At 45.0% G+C, this 18164-nt stretch overlaps 1 protein-coding gene across 1 annotated transcript in view; it reads right to left on the bottom strand.

Moving 5' to 3' along the window:
- VIT (vitrin) overlaps positions 1 to 18164 on the bottom strand; it is an 81785-nt gene that overhangs the window by 43086 nt on the left and 20535 nt on the right. The window contains exons 4-6 of the mRNA XM_088026617.1: positions 13925 to 14081; positions 8460 to 8593; positions 3734 to 3811 (exon numbers count right to left, since the gene is read on the bottom strand). Of these exons, the coding sequence (XP_087882743.1) occupies positions 3734 to 3811; positions 8460 to 8593; positions 13925 to 14081 (369 nt within the window). The remainder of the gene's footprint in view (positions 1 to 3733; positions 3812 to 8459; positions 8594 to 13924; positions 14082 to 18164) is intronic.

Genomic DNA, 18164 nt, shown 5'->3' with positions numbered 1-18164 from the left:
CCATGAACCATTAGTGCCTTGGCAGGGGAATGCAGGCCCAGGTTGGACCTACTTCATAAAGGGAAAAGCCATTTAATAGAATGACTCGTATATTTTATGAAATAGGATAAAATTATTAATTTGGAAAGAAATATATAAAACCCTATAGTACATTTTACTTACAAATTATTAATTAAACCATAATTAAAAAATAAAACTAGCAATAATGAACATTTTTGCCACCTTACACTTATTAGATATTGGAACTATGAATTATTTTTTTATCACACCATTGGATAATTCTGATATTTCTAAATACCCCAGTCTTCCTTCACTAATACTGATTGCTGGAGAACAGATTAAATATCCTGATGACAGCCATTTGTGTTACTTGCTTAAAACACAGATACTTTCAAGCATGTCATCAATTCAACCAACAGGTCCATCTCTGGTTTTCCATGGTCTCCCACGGGCTGTTGTTTCTGCTTGCTCTCCTGCATGGAATAGAACCGTCTTTAAAATGAAGAGAGAAAAAGCTCTACCCCAACTGCTCACAATTCCTTACTGAACATAATGCTAGATGTGACCCAAAATGAATTCTTCATAGTACCTGGTTCCTTTTGAGCAAATTAAAATGAAACCAGTTGGGGCACCTGGGTGGCTCAGTTGTTGGGCGTCTGCCTTCGGCTCAGGTCATGATCCCAGGGTCCTGGGATCGAGCCCCGCATCAGGCTCCCTGCTCGGCGGGAAGCCCGCTTCTCCCTCTCCTACTCCCCCTGCTTGTGCTCCCTCTCCTGCTGTGTCTCTCTCTGTCAAATAAATAAATAAAATCTTAAAAAAAAATGAAACCAGTAAAATAGTTTCTCCATATAATCTCAGATACATGGAAGTTTCATGGAAATCTTTTCAAAAGATTTTCATGGGAAAACTTTTATAAAAAACTTCCTTTAGGCTGTTAACATATTACTCTTTGGACGAGGTCGTGAACAGTTTTTGGTTTTTTTTTTTTTAAGATTTTATTTATTTGAGAGAAAGTGAGAGAGAGCATGAGCAGAGGGAGAGGCAGAGGGAGAAGCAGGCTCCCCACCGAGCAGGGAGCCCAATGTGGGGCTCAATCCCAGGACCCCGGCATCATGACCTGAGCTGAAGGCAGACACTTAACCAACTGAGCCCCCCAGGCGCCCCGAGGTCATGAACAGTTGTAGACAACTACCTTCTCAGCAGCAGTAGGAGGTCCTCAGAGCTCCTCCCTACACTTGATTCATCATTAGATCATAGTGTTAAAATGCAGACCCCAGGGCCCTAACCACATAGATTCTGATTCACTGGATCTGGGATGGGCCTTGGAAATCTGATTTGAGAACTGCCAGGCAATGTTAGACTGGACTTCTGACTTCAGCTCTCACCAGCTTGGCCACTAAAGTTCTTTGTGCCTGGCTTCCTTTCCTGAAAAATGGGGATGGTTGGACCTATCTGGCCGGGCTGTTGTCATAATTAGAGATCATGTCTGCTTGCCACGTGGTAGGTATTCGAGCAATGGCAGTAGCTGACGTCTGTCATCATGTTATGTCACACGTCTCTTTGCCCCAGTGAAAACAGTGCTTTCAGTAGGTGTCAAATGTGAGGCACCATGAAAAAGACACTGAAGCCAGTTTAACAGCAGTGCTTGGAGGTCGGAGTGTTGGGGGGGACTTGGCTCTTCCTGCCACTAACTCACTACAGGCCTCAGGATTACACACGGGGGCAGGAAATCTAATATTCATTGAGCATCTACTATGTGCCAGACAACTGTGATGGCCTCTTTTACATAAGCATTCACATTTGATATTAATCACAATCCTGGAAGCCAATTCAAGAATTCCCATTTTTAGGGTAAGGAATATGTATTCCAAGAGGTCAAGGAATGTACATAAGGTCTCACAAACAATCGGTAGCAGAGCCAGGATTTGGACCCACATTTGTTATATTCCAAATTCTGTATGTTTTTCCTCAAAAGGGGAACAAAGTGGAAGGCAAGTCATAAATAGCCTCAAGATTCCAGAACGTGGTTCCCATCAGAGGGTGGCCCAAGACCACTGTAGAGTTCTGGTAGAAACTGTCTTACTCTCAAGACAAGGGCAAGGGGTGGCCTTAGTGGGGATAGACAGCGAGGGCAGGAGGTTCTTAGGAAATCAAACATATCATCATAAACTTCAGCTTGATTTGCCTCCAGGGGGAGGGGCTGGGCCGATGACCAAAGGGAACCAGGAGGGGGTTCTCCTGCCACTCTTGCTCAGCAGCCTCTAATAAAGATTTACTTTCCTTTTTCTTTTACTGTAACGCCAGCAATGTGCCTTCTCGGGTTTGATGAGCTTCTACAAACCAACACTTACCTGTTTGTATTTAGCTCAGAGTAGCCTGAGACTCTAGCCAAGTAACAGCTGCCTGCATGATGGTTGCTAACTGCCTGGGGAAACAGCATTTAAATCTTAGGAATGTCCATCCTCAGCAGGAGCTGCACCAGGCAAATCAAGATGCTTTTGATTTTTATTTTTTGAAGGTGCTTTCTATTTTTTTGAGTGAGATATTTTCCCGTGGAAGAAGGTTATTATGCTTTGAGGGGGTCATCCTAACCTGATTTACCTGTTAACTCACAGTCTTGGAGGGATTAAGAAGCACTTTATAGGGGCATGCCAAGACTGGAGGAACCAACTGCTGGCCCTCACGTCTTCATCTCATCTGCTTCCCCCACTTTCTGTAGGAATTTTATCATTTGGGTAGCCACAAAGGGGGGCACTTTTTACAGTTCTCACTGGGATTTTTTTTATTTGAACTGGTGAAAGCTTACTCTTTAATGAGACTATAATTTTAAGGAGCGGTTCCTCTAGAAGCTGGGCGAGACCCCGAGTATCCCTTTTATGTGTATGTTGGAAAGGGATGTTTATCCCTTCTCTTTGTGTGGGAAATCAAAGTGCCCCCAAAGACACAATAATGCATAGTCCAGCTCCCGCTTTAACACAGAAACCTAGGAAAAGGTATTTTCCTCGTTTGCGGTCCACCTGTACTCCATTTGTGGTTCACAGGAAGCTGGGTCCACACAACTTCATAAACAGTGTATCTTTGGCTTGGTGTATTTCCATGAGTTGCTTTCTGTGAACATACACCACATTATCCCTGTTGCTTCCCTTCATTTCCTACCTGAGCAGAGACAGCGTTTCCCCTCTCAACGGCCAGGGAACGTTTCTAGACAGAATGTCCTGTCATCTTCTTCTTCTTCTTCTTCTTTTTAAAGATTTTATTTATTTGACAGAGAGATAGAGAGAGCACAAGTAGGCAGAGCGGCAGGCAGAGAGAGAGGGGGAGAAGCAGGCTCCCCACTGAGCAAGGAGCCCGACACGGGGCTCGATCCCAGGACCCTGGGATCATGACCTGAGCCGAAGGCAGATGCTTAACTGACTGAGCCATCCAGGTGCCCCTGGACCTGTCATCTTCTAAAGCAACAATACAGTACAATCAAAGGCAACCATCATTCTGAATGCAAATGACACAAACATAGATATAATCTTGGAATTGCAAAAACAAAACCCAAAAACTAAAGCATTATCCTTCAACCTACCCATCTGATCCCCTTGATTTCTGTGCCCGTGTTCTTGGCATCTGTTATAATATTGCCGGAGTCAGTGGAGCTTGACCAGTTAAGATGTTAATTTCTATACTACCTCCTAAAACACGTGTTTACAAACTTGGGTAGATGAAATCACACGTGAACACTTGCCTGTTTTGGCAGGGGGACTTTTCGTTGATGAATATGTAAGAGCCGATGGGTAGGTTACACCCTTTTGGGGTTTACCTTCTGCAAAAAAAGAAAAAAAATGGAAAAAAATGATTTATTTCTAGAGCTAGAAGTTTTAGATGGTTCTGTTCTGGTAAGTTGATTCTCTCCTTCCTATTTATCTCTCTGGTGTTCAATAAATCCGTCAGTCTCCCCCCCCCCCAGGTGAATTGTTGATTATAATAAGAAAGTCAAGAGATGTTTTGTTTTCCTGTAGAGCCTGTGTTTTATTAATATTAGGAAGGAAGCAATAAAATCTCCATGACTCAGAGTTCCCATTAGTAACCCTTATTCTGCTCATGAAGATGTGACATGTAAGCTAAGGTTTTCATACATGTGGTGTTGAATGTTTAATTAGGTCAGTAGATGGATGTAAAAACACTCCCCAAGCTCTCCTTCTGGATGCCCCAGAGCTCTGGTCACAGGCTAGCTGTGCAGAATAGCTCTCTTTCCCTTTCACGGACCCTGTGGGATCCATTTGAATTCCATGGCACTAGAGAAACCTAAAAGTAGTTTTCAAAATAAGCATTTGTTGCCCACCTAGGGAAAGAGAGTTTAGAGGCCAGGTGACGAGAAGGAATGTTAATATGTATCAGGGAAACAAAGGAGGCATAAAAAAGAAAGACGATCAGGTGATCGGGGCTGGGTAAGGAGGTACCAAGCCCGATAGGACTGAAAATTGCCCTAGAAGCCTGCAGTCTACAAAGCCTCCCTCCACCAGGAAATGATGCCTGACATGCCTCCATGGGAGTTTTGCTCCACAATGAGATGGAAAGTGTCACTTGGGATACAGAAGCCTCCCCTCACCCCCGAAGGTAGGGGATCCGTCTCACTTGGTAACTGTCGAATCGGCACCTAGAGCAGTGTCTGCAATGTAGGAGATGCTCAATAAGTATTTATTCAGAGAAGGAATACCTTAATGCTTAGGTCTCTGTTACAACTCAGAGGGGTCTCACCTGTTCCCCAATATTTACATCTGATAATGAAAGAATTTTAACACACAATTTAAGGAAGTAGTTTTACAGGATAGGCTTGGGGAGGAGATAGTGAGGAGTGTCGTATGGAGAGCCTGACGGGTGGGACAGAATCTAGAGCAGGATTTTGCCAAAAACCCCATTGATACAAGGGATTGCAGAGTCAGGAGGCAGACGGAATGACAGGGGCAGAAAGGACCTGGCACTGGGAATAAGAACCTCTAGGTTTCTGTTCCAATTTGCCATTAATTAGCTGCCTCAATCACTGAGACTCTCATTTTTCTCATTCGGGAAATATGGACAACGATATGGGCCAATTTACTACATTAAGTTGTAGGGATCTAATGAAAAAAAAAAGAGTTAAACTCTTTTGGAACTATATGTTACCAGAGAGATGCGAAGATTCTATGCTGACATTACCTATAAATATCACTCAAAGTGGTGATGAGGCAAAATGTTTGGGCTTATGGAGTTATTTCATCTCATTCAAGTACCCCCCCCTCACCCCGGGAACAGAGCTTGGCCTTTCCAGGTCCCCCGCCCTTGTCTGGGCCTCCTCCAAATAACAGTGATTGAGGTTATTTCGGACCCAAGGAGGGCCCCACGGCTGCAGGCCTCATTTTATCAACAGAGTGCACCGCAGAGACATCGTCTCCCTCTGCTTACTATTCTCGCATCTGAAATCCTCTGGTTCTTTCTGCTTCTATTCAGAAGGAAAAGGAACATGAGCTCAGTTTTCTGAAATGTGGATCAAAGAACAAATGGGCTGTATTAGGAGGTCCCTCTCTGACCTTCCCTATCCCTGGACTGTCAAAAGATTGTGCTGACCAAAAATGCACACTCCGGGTCCTGCTCCCATCCCTGCCCGCCAAAGTGAATTAACTAAAAGCACAGTGATCTGTGAAAATTAGAAATAAAAACCTAGAGAGAGGTTACGGAGGCACCTGAGCCCTCAGAGGAGGATTCGGACCCAATCCAGCTAAACTTGAGTCCCCAGATAGTGGGGAGCAAGCCTTGGCTACTGGCCAGTCAATGCCCTTATGCTGCAATGAGCTCTCCCTGTTCACCCATTTGGAAGAGGCTCCTAGCCATTGCAGAAGCACACACGTTTGTTATAATTGGCAAGAAGTGTTTTGGTTAGATGTCACTACGTGAAATGAGGGGACACGGAAGTTGAGATTTATAGGGAATAATCTCAGCAGACTGATTTTCATTTACAAAACCCCAAATATCTCTACTCTCTTGGAGTTAATTTTTCTTTTTAAACCTCCGTTGGGATTCTTGAATTGCAGGCTATGTACTTAAGATTGAAACATTCTTACTTAGCCAGGAGCGACTTGGTAAACACCTATGTAGAGATTATATTTCTCTCTATATTTGACACATTTGGATTCTAGATATTAGCATTTTCATATGGCCCCTATTCTGCATTCTCTCAGTACCGTGTTTGATGACCTTCTACTATCTGACGTAGAAACCCATTTAATTTGAGCCCTGGGTGTGCAGAATTCTGCAGGCAAGAGGAAACAGGGACTGCTCAAGTTGTGAAGAATCCTAAAAGGTCTCTTTTTAGTTCTGTTAAAACTCTGGTCAATGGAGTATAGTAGGAGTTGGGGCTTGGGACACATAAAGGTACAAGAAAACTACCTGGACTGGAAGAGTTACTATGTTACAAAATATTTCTCCCCTCCTTGCTTCAGTTGGTCCTTCCATAGGTGGTTCCTCAGGAGAGTGGCACGGCTCCTAATCTTGTTGGGGTGCTGGGAAGCTTTATTAGAATCTACTTAAAATCATGTGAAGCCTTTTTGAAGAAAATGGGAGATTCAAGGCCCAGAGTAAGGCGAGTATAAGATGGTGATAGAACACTGTGTTGTGCTCAAACACCAATCAGGACATGTCAAAAAAAAAGAGCCTGAAGGGCTCCCACTGGCCAAACTTGGAAAATTTGAGTGCCAAAAAGAATAATGATAATAATGGATTATAACATATTTTCAAAAACAATCCATGAGTCCATAATGGTACTTGAAAAAATAGGTGTAGAGAGGGGGAAATACCCCTCTTCTTTATATAAGAATACTTGCTAATAAATGTGGAAGGAATGACGGGATTAGAACAATCATAATTTTTTAATTTCTAGTGCAATTCTTGCTATTGCAAGGATCACCAATAGATGTTAAAATCATTAGGTGAATTTGCTGGGGAATGAGTTATTCATGCTGTTTGGAAGTATCACCCTACAGATTACTTATTAATTACAAGGTATCTTTACCATGGAGAGAGACTGTAATGTATTCAACCAGTCAACTGTAGCATCACCAATGACTGGACAAACTGACATTATTGTGCCTCCTGAGAGGGCCACTGTGATACAGCAGAATGGATAGGCTAGGATACTACCTAGGTAGCACCCTTGGCGAAATAGTTAACCTGAATCCAGTCATGAGGAAATAGCTGGACATGTTTGTGGTCCCGATCGTGAGACACAGCACTAGACAACTGGCTGGGACTTCAAAAATGTCTTTGCCATTCATGGCCAAAAAAGGTGGTGTGGTGGTAGCTTGTTCTAGATTTAAAGAGAGTAAACAGACATGCCAACCAAATGCAATGGGTGATTTTTATTAGATTGTGGATCAGAAAGAGAGAGAGAGAGAGAGAGAGGAAGGGAGGGGGGAGGAAGGGGAGGGAAGGAGAGAGGAGGAGAACTAAGGAGAAGAAGAACTTGCTATGAAGACTATTTTAGGATAACTGGATACAATTGAATAAGGACTATTTGCTAGATAACATTCTTGTATCAATGTTCATTTTTTAGGGGTGGTATTGGTAATGTGGTTATTTAGGAAAATGTTCTTGATTTTACCAGTTGTGTGCCGAAGTATTGAGGGATGAAATGTCATGATGCCTTGCAGGTTATTTTCACAGGGATTAGAACAAAATAAAATAAATGATAGGTAGATAGATAAAGCAAATGTTGCTAGGTGAAGGGAATATGGGTATTCATTGTAGTATTCTTTTAATTTTTCTTTCAATTAAAATTCAGAATAAAAGGTTAGGTTGGGGGAATTTCACAAAAATAGGCAAGGGCAGGTCATGATAATAGAGAGACACTTGGCTACCTTTTCACTGTGAAATCACACTAGTCATTAGTTCACTGACATCACCTCATTGGAAGAGAAAAGTAAAGAGTGAAAATGATTATCTGCAGAAATCCTAAGGAGCTAGAGAGCAAGAACTGACTAGTTAAACAATTAATTAAACAAAAAGAAATCTCAGAATAGTAGCTCGGTTCTCTAAGAGCCTATATCCCTCTCCATTTACCAGAAATATCAAGAAATGAGGATCCAGATATGAGACATATTTGGCCTCACTAAAGAAGTAGTTAAAAAAAAACCCAAGCTATTAAATGTAATTCACTTCATTAAAAGTTTGACTGGATTTACAGGTAGCTGCAGTGTTTTATAAAATGAGCAATTGGAGCCTTTTAATATTTCCAGACTTTGTAGTGATTTATCACCATCATTATAATTTATTGTTTCATGATCCTAATTATCGGAAGAGCTGATGCTTCAGATTTTGATGAAATGAGTTGGGCCACACACTAAAGCCAACAGAACATTGAAAAGAGCACATTTCATCCCGTGAGGTCACTTAGGCCAAGCTCCCGGGCATGGCGGGGCGTCTCCAGAGCGCGGGCCTACCTGAGACAATGAAGGACTCTCTCCAGCGTGGCAGTGACAACGACTGGACACCATTGGAGTAACTCCCTTTGTAGCCAGATTGTCCAGCGACTTTCCGAACAAGTATTTTCCCTCCTGAATTATCAAGCACGCCACTATGAAGAGAAACAAAAATGTGAACAGAAAAATACCGTTTGACGCAATCAACCGACCATCAAACCGGCCTCTGTCTTTACTGAAAGATATGAAAGTAGGGAGATTCAGACAAGGTTTACCCTGACTTGCAGCCCACCCCCCAAGAAGGGTGCCTCCATCGCATGGCCCAGCACCTGACCTCCAGGTCAGATGTCCTCTTTCTTATTATCAGGACCTGGTTGTTTCGTTAGGCAGCAATTTCTCTTTGCCACCATGCCTCAGATTTCTTTTCCTTGGTTTCCTCATTCCCACTAGTTTGTTCTTTTAAGTAAAATGTCTTTCCTGACCGTTTTTAATTTGGTGTCATGACATGGCAGAATGACTCCCGCTATTTTGAAGGGTGGCCATGACATTTTACAAAGCACATTATTCCTTTTATTTTGGGCCAGGGAAGGGAGGTGCATGGCTAAACTGAACTCATTAAAAAGATTAGCTCCTAGAAATCGTTTCTTTAATTTCTACGATTTTGAAGATTTTAGATCCTGATGGGACAGAGACTGACCTATCTACCTCTTTGCTTGCATGTGAAGCAAGGCCTCCATTCTGGTTCCTCGGTGTCCCTTCCCATTGTCCTTTCTTTGCCCCAGAGCCTAAAATGGCTCCTGTGGGGATCTCTGATTTGTGGCACGCAGGCAGCTAAAAATGCACTTGGATTTGTTCTCATCAACACCCTCCCTCCCCCCCAGGAATGAGAGTTGCCGTTTCCTGCCCTTCCACCTTCATGAGTCAAGAACTTTCAACACTCAACTGCTCAATGACCCAGAAGGAAGGAAAGTGATAATAGTACTTGACATATAGAGCACGTAATTGCTTTAAAATCATCCCTGTGTAATTTTTTTTTTCTCATCGGCTCCTCCTGGCAAACCTGTGGGTTGCAGAGGGAAGGCTGTGCTATTGTTCCCATTTCCCAGAATTGGGCTTGGACCAGTGGAGTGACTCAGGCCAGATTTTGTAACTGGTTAAATTGCAAGGGAGGGATTTGAACCCAGGTCTAGCTGACCTGGAATCCTGGGTTTGTCCCAGTTGGTCACAGTTGCCCCTCAGAGTCCAAAAGCACAGGTACCTCCTGATGCCAACTCCTCATCTTTCCAAATCTTTTTTTTCTTTTTATTCTGACCTGGAGAGATTTTTATTTATTTTTTTATTTTTGTTTATTTTTTGAGGGTCATCTTTCCAAATCTTTGTGACCCTGCCCTCTCTTTTCTCTCGGGAGCTCAGAATCCGTTAGCTCAGGTCTCCCAGGTGCAGCCAGGCTGGTCTCAGCAACCCCCACAGAGCACATGGTTTCCACTCACGTGTCTTGTTCATGCTGCTCTTTCCTTCTGGAAAACCAGCTCCCACTTCTGCCTGATGAGGCCCAACAGTTTCTTCTCCAGAGAGATTCTGAAAAGACTTGGCTCCATCCCTTCCTAACGATGCCTCAGACTCTTGTCTCACAACCCAGACTCTGATTTTTATTCGGTCTTGTGCTTTTTCCTAAACATTTCTTGAGTTGATTTTTGTCTCCCAACTGGATTAGACATTTTCTTAGAGAAAAGACAATATTTTATCCTTCTGTGTGCGTTGGAAGGCCTGTCGGTGGTGTGTGGATGCCGCCCACATGGGCTTATGAAAGCCAACCGTTAACTTTCCAGGATTGTGAGAGTTGGTTCATTTCACACGGTAGCTTGAAATCAGCCATGGTGGGAGGATTTAAACCCCTGAAATTGGTAACTCAGCACTACCCCTGCTTTGGGGGAGCTGGCCATTCAGCATTGACGAGCACAGCTGAACATTCTATTTATTTGAAAAAAAAATTATCCCCTGCTCCCTTTACTTATAATTAATGGGGAAGATAGAAATAACAGCTTTTTTCTTTCCCTCCCAGGAAATTATTCTGCCCTCAGTTTCATAGTCCATTGTATTGAGGAAATGTGTGTGGGGGCACTTGGTCCTGTTGAAGTGAAGTCCGAAGCACGGCAGGTGCCATTCGCAGTGAGGGGGGAGGGGGTCCTGTGGTGAGCTTCCCTCAGGCTGTTTGAGGAAATGGGAAGGGCCCAGGGGCTTCTCAAGCTGGACAGGGCTGCTGACGCCCCATCTGAGGGTGATGTGAGACTGAAAACCCAGCCTTTAGGGAAGGTGCAGGACGGAACTATGGTGTGCTCATGAGATTTCTCTGTTGCAGGCAAGAGGGATGCCTCATCTTGAGGGTGGACTTAACTGGAGGATGTGGATCTTCTCAGATATTCTAGAGAAGGGTAGATGCTGGGGAGGTCAGTGGTCTATAAACTCCAGATGCCAACGGCAGTCCATGGAGGTGGAAAGCACCAGAGACTCGACCACTGGAGGAGACACTGGAGGAGGGAGAGAGCCTGCAAGAGGCTGTGGTTTCACTTAGCAAGCAGATAGGAGCCATGATACTTTGGAGAATTTATGTAAATGTGACCTCATTTCTATCCTCACTCAGGGATAGGCACCTCGTATATATTCTCTGAAAGAGCAAAAACCGGTTTCACTTCTTTGCATCCTCAGATGCCCTGCATGATGCTGGACATAGCCTTCAGGTTCCTGTCCTCCCCGACCCCAGTGCCAGGGACCTGGGCTCAGCTGAGGGTCAGCTGCATGTTCGGAGAAAAGGGCTGGGATTTGAACAATTGCCATTCTCAGGGTAGGCATCTGGTCAGAAATCAGCATGGAGAGTGCTCTGCATGAGGATGGCCCCCTCATCGCCCCATTGGGGAGAAATCTTCCTTCTCTCCAGTACTTGGTCCCACTCTAAATACAGAGGTTGATTCAGGACAAGACTGAGCCAAAATATGATGCCTCAAATATGTTCATCATCCTTTTGGTTTGAAAGAATTGAGGGAATCACTCATAATAAGACATCTGATTATGATATATTGTATGAATATTAAATCCTAAAGCTAAATCTGAATGTCTAAACCAAAGTGTGCTCTCCCCAGCCTTCCAGTTCTGAACATGGGGGGCTCTGACAGGCCAATATTGGAGGCCCCGTGTGTACTTTCTACTCAAGTTCTCTGTCTTGAATCCTGCCTTCTGAAAACAGACTTGTTCTGTGTGTGAAAAAAAAAAACAAAAAACTGAGAGTATCCAAAATTCCTATCTGTTCTCCCTTAAGACCCCTATTCATCCTCCTCATGGACAGTGATACTTCTTTCCGAATAGAGTTTCCCACTAGATCAGACGCTGGTCCAGGAAGTTTCAAACGGGCACTTGGTTGTTCAAGTAGCAAGTCTTGTTTTTTGAAACATTCAAGTTCTTTTTCACCCCTCTACCCTCCTCTATAGTCTCTCCACGAGTTCCTACACCCCAATCCAAACGCTGGGATTGCCAAGTCCTGGTCCTTGTCAATACCGTTCTTATTTTGTCCCCGGTGGTGTGTCCATCCATCGTAAAGCCATTCCGACTTTTACCGGTCCAAAGTCTGCATCCACTTCCCTTTGTCTATTAAACAGTACTGGGGCTCCCCCGTTCTTAGGTAAATGTGTCTCTTGGGCTCTGGACTGGAAGTCCCGGGACATGAGCTCTAATCCTGAATGTGCAACTAACTAGCCATTGAATTAACTTCCTTATTTCTCAGCTCCTCTTCTAACAAACGGGAATGTTAACAGCAGCCTCGTGGGGTTGAAATGATGCTAGAAGGAGAGAATCACAGTGCAAGGGATTACTGTGATTATGACGACATCTTTGTGAGGCTGGATTAACTCACGCGACTCTGACCTGCCTGGGAAACACAGAAAGGCAAGACAGAGCCAGCGAGGGCCAGAGGAAGCAAGTGCCAACCATTTTGGATTCCAGCTGGAAAAATATAGGCGACCTTAAGACAGGCTTGGCCCCTGCAACAGACATCAGTGTCCACACAGACACGGACTGGAGAGTGCTCAAGGTGTGGATGCTGTTCGGGCATGCACACACATGTGTAAGGATGCATGTGAGCATGCACATGTGTGCAAACGTGTGGGAGCATGTGTGTATTCGTGCACATGCGTATGCATGTATGGGTAGATTTGTGTACCTCTTTCCTTTTTGCATGAAATTTCTTTCAGAGTGAAAGCAAAATATTTTTTCTACAGTCTGGGGTTAAGAAACAGGGTTTGGTGTAGTTTTTCTTGAATGTTTCCCTACTTCTCCATAATAGAACCTTCAGAGTCCTGCTCCCGTTGGAAAATCAGTCAAGCTCATCAGCCCTCCGCAGCAGCGGTGAGGAGGACGGCCAACAGACCCTGCTGGTAATTCTTAAATCTCAGTTTACACGTAGACTTTGTTCTTGCTGCTTCCCCAAATTTCTGAGAGGCTACTGACGAGACACCTGTAGAGGGAGTAAGTTTTACATCTTTCCCCCTCTCTCTGGCAGGGACACAATGGCTCCATCACCTGACTGGTGTGCAAGTGAAGAGAAGGAAAAAGATCCTGAAGCCCGAATACTTCAGAAACTTTGCCCAGTGTCTGGTGGCTGAGCATTGATTCAGGAGTCATGTCCCAAACCATCTCAAAGTGGTGGTTAGGAGCGTGGGCACTGGACTTAGGTTCGAGTCCCCACTTGGATACTTGTTAATAGTGCGGCCTTAGAAAAGCTAGTCAGTCTCTCTCCATCCTTAAGATGTGGGGAACAGTAGTAGCTACCGCATAGGGAACCGTGAGGATTAAATAAGGTGACATAAGTGAGATGCTCGACGTGGACACTCTTAGCCTTATTATCAAAGACAGGAAGTAAACATGCATCTCCCGAGTTTGGACTCCCAGCCTAAGCAAAAGGGTTCTGTGAAGGTCACTTCTGCCGCTCTTCATTTAGGCAGTGACTTAGTTCAAAGCATGTCCTACTTCCTGCCCTCGTTCCTGGAGCCCAAACCAACAGCTGCCTGAGCAGAACCACCTGTCACCCTCTTCCTCACTTTTCCTGTTCTACTTGTCTCCAGGCCATCACCACTGCCGTGGCATTTCTTCTCCGAATTTCCAGGCCTTCCTTAGTCACATCCCTATGATTTCCTCATTCAGCACCTACCGGTAGAAAAAACATGCTTTATGTCACCGAGAACTATGGTTTCCTTGTCATGAACATGGGAGAGTGGAATTCTCCTCCCCATCCCCTTAGGGTCAGGGAGAAGTTGGTCCTTTCCAGGGAGCGCTGTGAAAGGAGATCTGGGACCACGCATGGCTTCTGTATAATCCCATGGGGTAGGGTTGCCACGGTTACATGTGTACAGTGTTGCTTGCTCAGTCAGGCAACCTGCACGGGGAGCTCCCTCCCCACAGCCTGACTGCTCCTTGTTAAGGAGCTTGGAGCTACCCACCTGTGAATCGCGGCGCCACACACGCTCGAGTAGGATGCATAGATATCCGTGCCATAAACGTGGTATTTCGGGTCTTGGCATCCTGCCGGACATTTTACAACAAACTCAGGATTGATTATCTTTCCAGCTTTGACATCGCAGTTGATCTGGGGCACAGCTGGGAAAGCAAAATGAGGTCAAAATTACACTTAGTGGTATCAGCTTATATATGGGGTGACTCTGTTAGGTCATAACTGTTCATTTACTTAATCTCCAAAAGCCAGAGCCTGGGCTGGCCCTGGGTCCTCTCCATATAATGAAAACAAAGATATAATTAGGACACTCCTCAGACCCAAAGAACAACAATGACCATCAATTGCATTTAACCTGCTGAGAGCAGAAACAGAGGTGGAATCTTGTGCTTCTCTAGACAATTGAAGAGGAGAACTCTGGGAAAAGACCCACCTCCAAGGGTCAGAAATGTCACCTTGAGCCCATGGCTGGAGAACACTGATTTTTCAGATGCTCAGGAGCTAGCCCAGGAAAAGAGGGACCTCTCAGACAACCTTACAGGACAAAGGGAAGGCATTTCAGGAAGGGTAAATGAGGGAGGCTGGGCCCGGGGGCCAGGACGCCAGGACCAGGTTGGCCTGCTGCCTCAGAGGCCCTGTGCTGGAGCTGGCCAGGAGGATGGAGAACGGGAGGGCTGGGCCAGGTGAGGGAGGAGGTAGTGCTTGTCTTCTCTTCAGGAGGTGGGGCACAATGGAAGGTTGTTGGATGGGGAGACAGATCATGAAAGAGATCTTTGGTTGTGGTCCTAGAGAACGGGTCCTAGATCCAGAGCAAGATGAGACCCATCTTTACTCATCTCCCCAACACTTGGTGGAAAGCGAGGAACTCCCCCATGGAGCATCCAGAGGGAATTCATTCTTCCTCTCTCCTTTTTGGCTTTGTTGCAGCCATTGCCAGACTAGCACTGTCCATCAGGCAAGTCTTCTAGAGCTGAAAGCTTGCCCCAGAATGAGGTGGCATAGACTCTCTAGTGGCAGTACCTAAAAGGGGGACTTGCTGCGTCTTTCTTGAAAAAATGGCCCTCAAAACTCCTGAAGGAAAAGGTCTCCTAGACGATCCTATCCTCGTGCCCTTGTAGCTAGGAATGTCTTCTGTTCTGGGCCCCATTCTTCACAAGGGACTCGGAAACATGAGCACAGTTCAGAGAGTAAGCAGGCTCAGGAAGAGTCCAGAAACCATCAGACGTGAGGGTGGGCTGTCAGACGGGGCTGTTCAGCCACGAGGAGGTGAGAATCTGGAGGAGGAAAGGGGTCCTTGTCTTCCCAAGTAGGACTGCTGTGTGCCATGACACCAGACGGCCAAGCGAGAGTGAAAGGGGAGATTTTCTACAGAGCAAATTCTGCAAAGAAGAACTTTCTAGTGCCTGAGGTTGCCCCTGAAGGAAGGGGCTGCCTCCTGAAGCAGTGCATGCTCGGGAAGCTTGCGAGCAGGGACTGAACAGTGGAAAAGGGGATTTCTGCATTGGGTGGGAGGGAGAAATAAAGCCCCGCCCAGTGCTAAGAGTCCGTGATTACACACAGGGATCCAGGATCTCTGCCAGGCCACCCACCCTCTGACTGGGTTACCGAGATGGTCTCAGAGTTGTTAATGGCTTCCAGCTGTATCCAAGATGCACACTTTTTTTTTTTAACCCTTATGTACCTGGACAGAGCAGAGTTGCGTTTCACTCAGACTACGGGGAGAAGTGAAGTTAGAACTCCTGCTCTTCTCCTAAACACCCCTCCCAGTCGATCTTGGCCATGCAGGGCTGGGCCAGCGTGCAAGCCCTTCTCCTGGGGGCGGGGTGGCGGTGGGGGGCAGGTCTGATCGCAGGCTAAAACAATTTGTGGTCTCGGTTAAGAAGCCAAGCCCTGTGCTCTGAGCAGCCTGCGGGTTTTCTCCTCCCTACCACAGGTGGCCTCCTCTCCAAAGCTGTGTTCCTTTTATCTTTCATTCTTTTCAATCCTGATATTCAAGGCTGCATTTACTATTTTGAGCCGTAGAATATTTATTTATTTTTTTTTTAAAGGCAATTTGGGGCCTAAAGGCACCAGTGTCGTCTCTCCTGAAATTAGTTAATTGATCCCTGGATGTAATTGGACATGCTCAGCTCCCCTCCCTTCTGCACCCCATTCCCCACTCCCCCACTCCCAAATGCATCTGCTCCTTCACATGGACACAAAATGGAAGCCTGCCTTCTTGGTTCTCAGGTATTTGAACTAGGAGCTGACCGGCTCTGTGAACTGGGATTTAATGTGGATGTGACTTTGGCTCCCAGAGGTTTTGGCTCTCCTGGCAGGCCAACCCAAATTTTCTGGAGTGGAGAAGTTAAAAGGGGAGAAATCTAGAAGCTTATTTCATGAGTGTTACACAGTGATCAAAGCTACAGAAAGACTTCAGGGTATTCACAGTACAGGAAGGGGTTTTCCATGAAATAGTTGGTTTAAAAAGACAAGGGGGAAAAGGTCACATGGGAATATTTTGCTTCCTGCTAATCAAGTTCCCCTTTCCCTTAAGGGGTGTTTGTTTGTTTGTTTGGTCTCAGTTTTTACAAAGGCCTAGAAGTACCTTAAATGAGATCTGCTTTAAGTGCACCCAGTTCGATCAGTAAAATCAGTGACTTAACTTGACGCATAGCAGGGAAAAAATTAAATCAAGCACATACGCTCATGTGCTTTGGAAAAACAGGGTGCAATGGCAAAGTGTGGCTAAAGGTCAAATATTTGTTAAATTTGTACAGAAAATTAAGCTGGAGAGAGTGAGCTAATTAAAAGTAATTGCCAAAATCACTGGAAAGTGTAATGTCTGAATCCGGCCTCTGGAAGTGGCAGCCATTTGCATCTTCTTGGCCACTCTTCTTTGAGTATGGAAACCACGGTTTAGTTCTTTCCAGTATTCCCCCGGTTGTTTGTGAAGTCGTCTGTTTTCTTGTAACCTCTGAGAATCTTTCCTCCATCCACTTACGGCCCAAACGAAGTGATTTCTCTTTGCATTTCCTCTGAACACTTTTGAACTATTCGATCCTACAGCTTAGGTTTTCCTTTTTCTTTCTCTTTTGTTGTTTAGATTCATTTTCGTGTCTCCCTTCACCTTTCTCTGGATGTTTTCTCAGATGTGCAGAAATAAGACTTCTTTAAGAGGACAAGTCAAAATTAAGGCAGCTCAAGAGTACCCCACTGTTAACCTCAGGAGACAACTTAGTTAGAAGTCATCAAAAGGTTTCCTGCCAGGAATGTTTTCAGAAAGCAAGGCAAGAGCCTCTCCCATTCCTTCCTGAGTCGTCACCGTGGTGGTGAGGGAGCCCAGAGATCCTGGGGTTGCCCGGAGCTGCTTGGGTAGAACCTTTGCACAGAGACCTGTTCCTCGGCCATGTGTTCTTCTTCTCCCTCACAGGATGCCTTGCCTTCTCATGGTCGCTATCACTTTCATGACACAGCTCAACATCAGAGCATCGCAGAATCCGCCAAGGATTTCTTCCCAGAGGCCCTTGGCACCAGCCACAGGCAAAAGAGAACCACCTGCAACCCGGATAGTTAGAACTGAAAGATGACCTTTAACTGCACTCCCTGAGGTCCTGTGATTGCTGTATGGATCTCAGAGGGTCTGTGGGCAAAACCGGTAGTGTCTGAGCCACTATTTCACGCAACACTGGAATCTTAGAGGCAGCACTGTGCGTCCTTCTGCCCTTCTGCCCTGCCTGATCTAATAATGGATCAGGTGATGGGTTATCAGACCAGGAGATGTCACATACAATAAGCCAATGACACAGCAGGCCAAATCAAAGGGAAGACTCTACTTCTTGTTTTCCATTCATCTTTTCGCTGATCCCAGGCAAGCTGTGTTGCTTTTGGAAAACAGATTTCCTAATCCATTCAGAGAAAGCCATTATAAGCTCACCTCCTGGCTGTTTAGAAGAATTGTAACATAAAAGCACTTATGCAAAAGTAGTTTTCATATGAAAGTTGATTCTGTTAGGCTGTGATATTGAACTAGAGCAAAATCCTACTTTAGGAGAATCATACAAAAATGTTAATTTAATGAAACAAAAATGACCATTAAGTAAAATTTGAAGATGAATATTTCCATCTCCTTGACCCTGACACCCAGTGACCAAATCATGGTAATCTTTCCTTTATAGTGACTTCTTTTGCAAAGCATTCTTTCCCATTTTTCTTAAACAGTCCTCAAACTACCTCGAATCTCTGGGTAA

The sequence above is a fragment of the Eumetopias jubatus genome, unplaced genomic scaffold, assembly GCF_037043125.1.
Source record: "Eumetopias jubatus isolate StellerSeaLion01/CBP00866 unplaced genomic scaffold, mEumJub1_p1.0 scaffold_9, whole genome shotgun sequence".
Taxonomy (NCBI): domain Eukaryota; kingdom Metazoa; phylum Chordata; class Mammalia; order Carnivora; family Otariidae; genus Eumetopias; species Eumetopias jubatus.
This window is presented reverse-complemented; position numbering and strand designations above follow the sequence as displayed.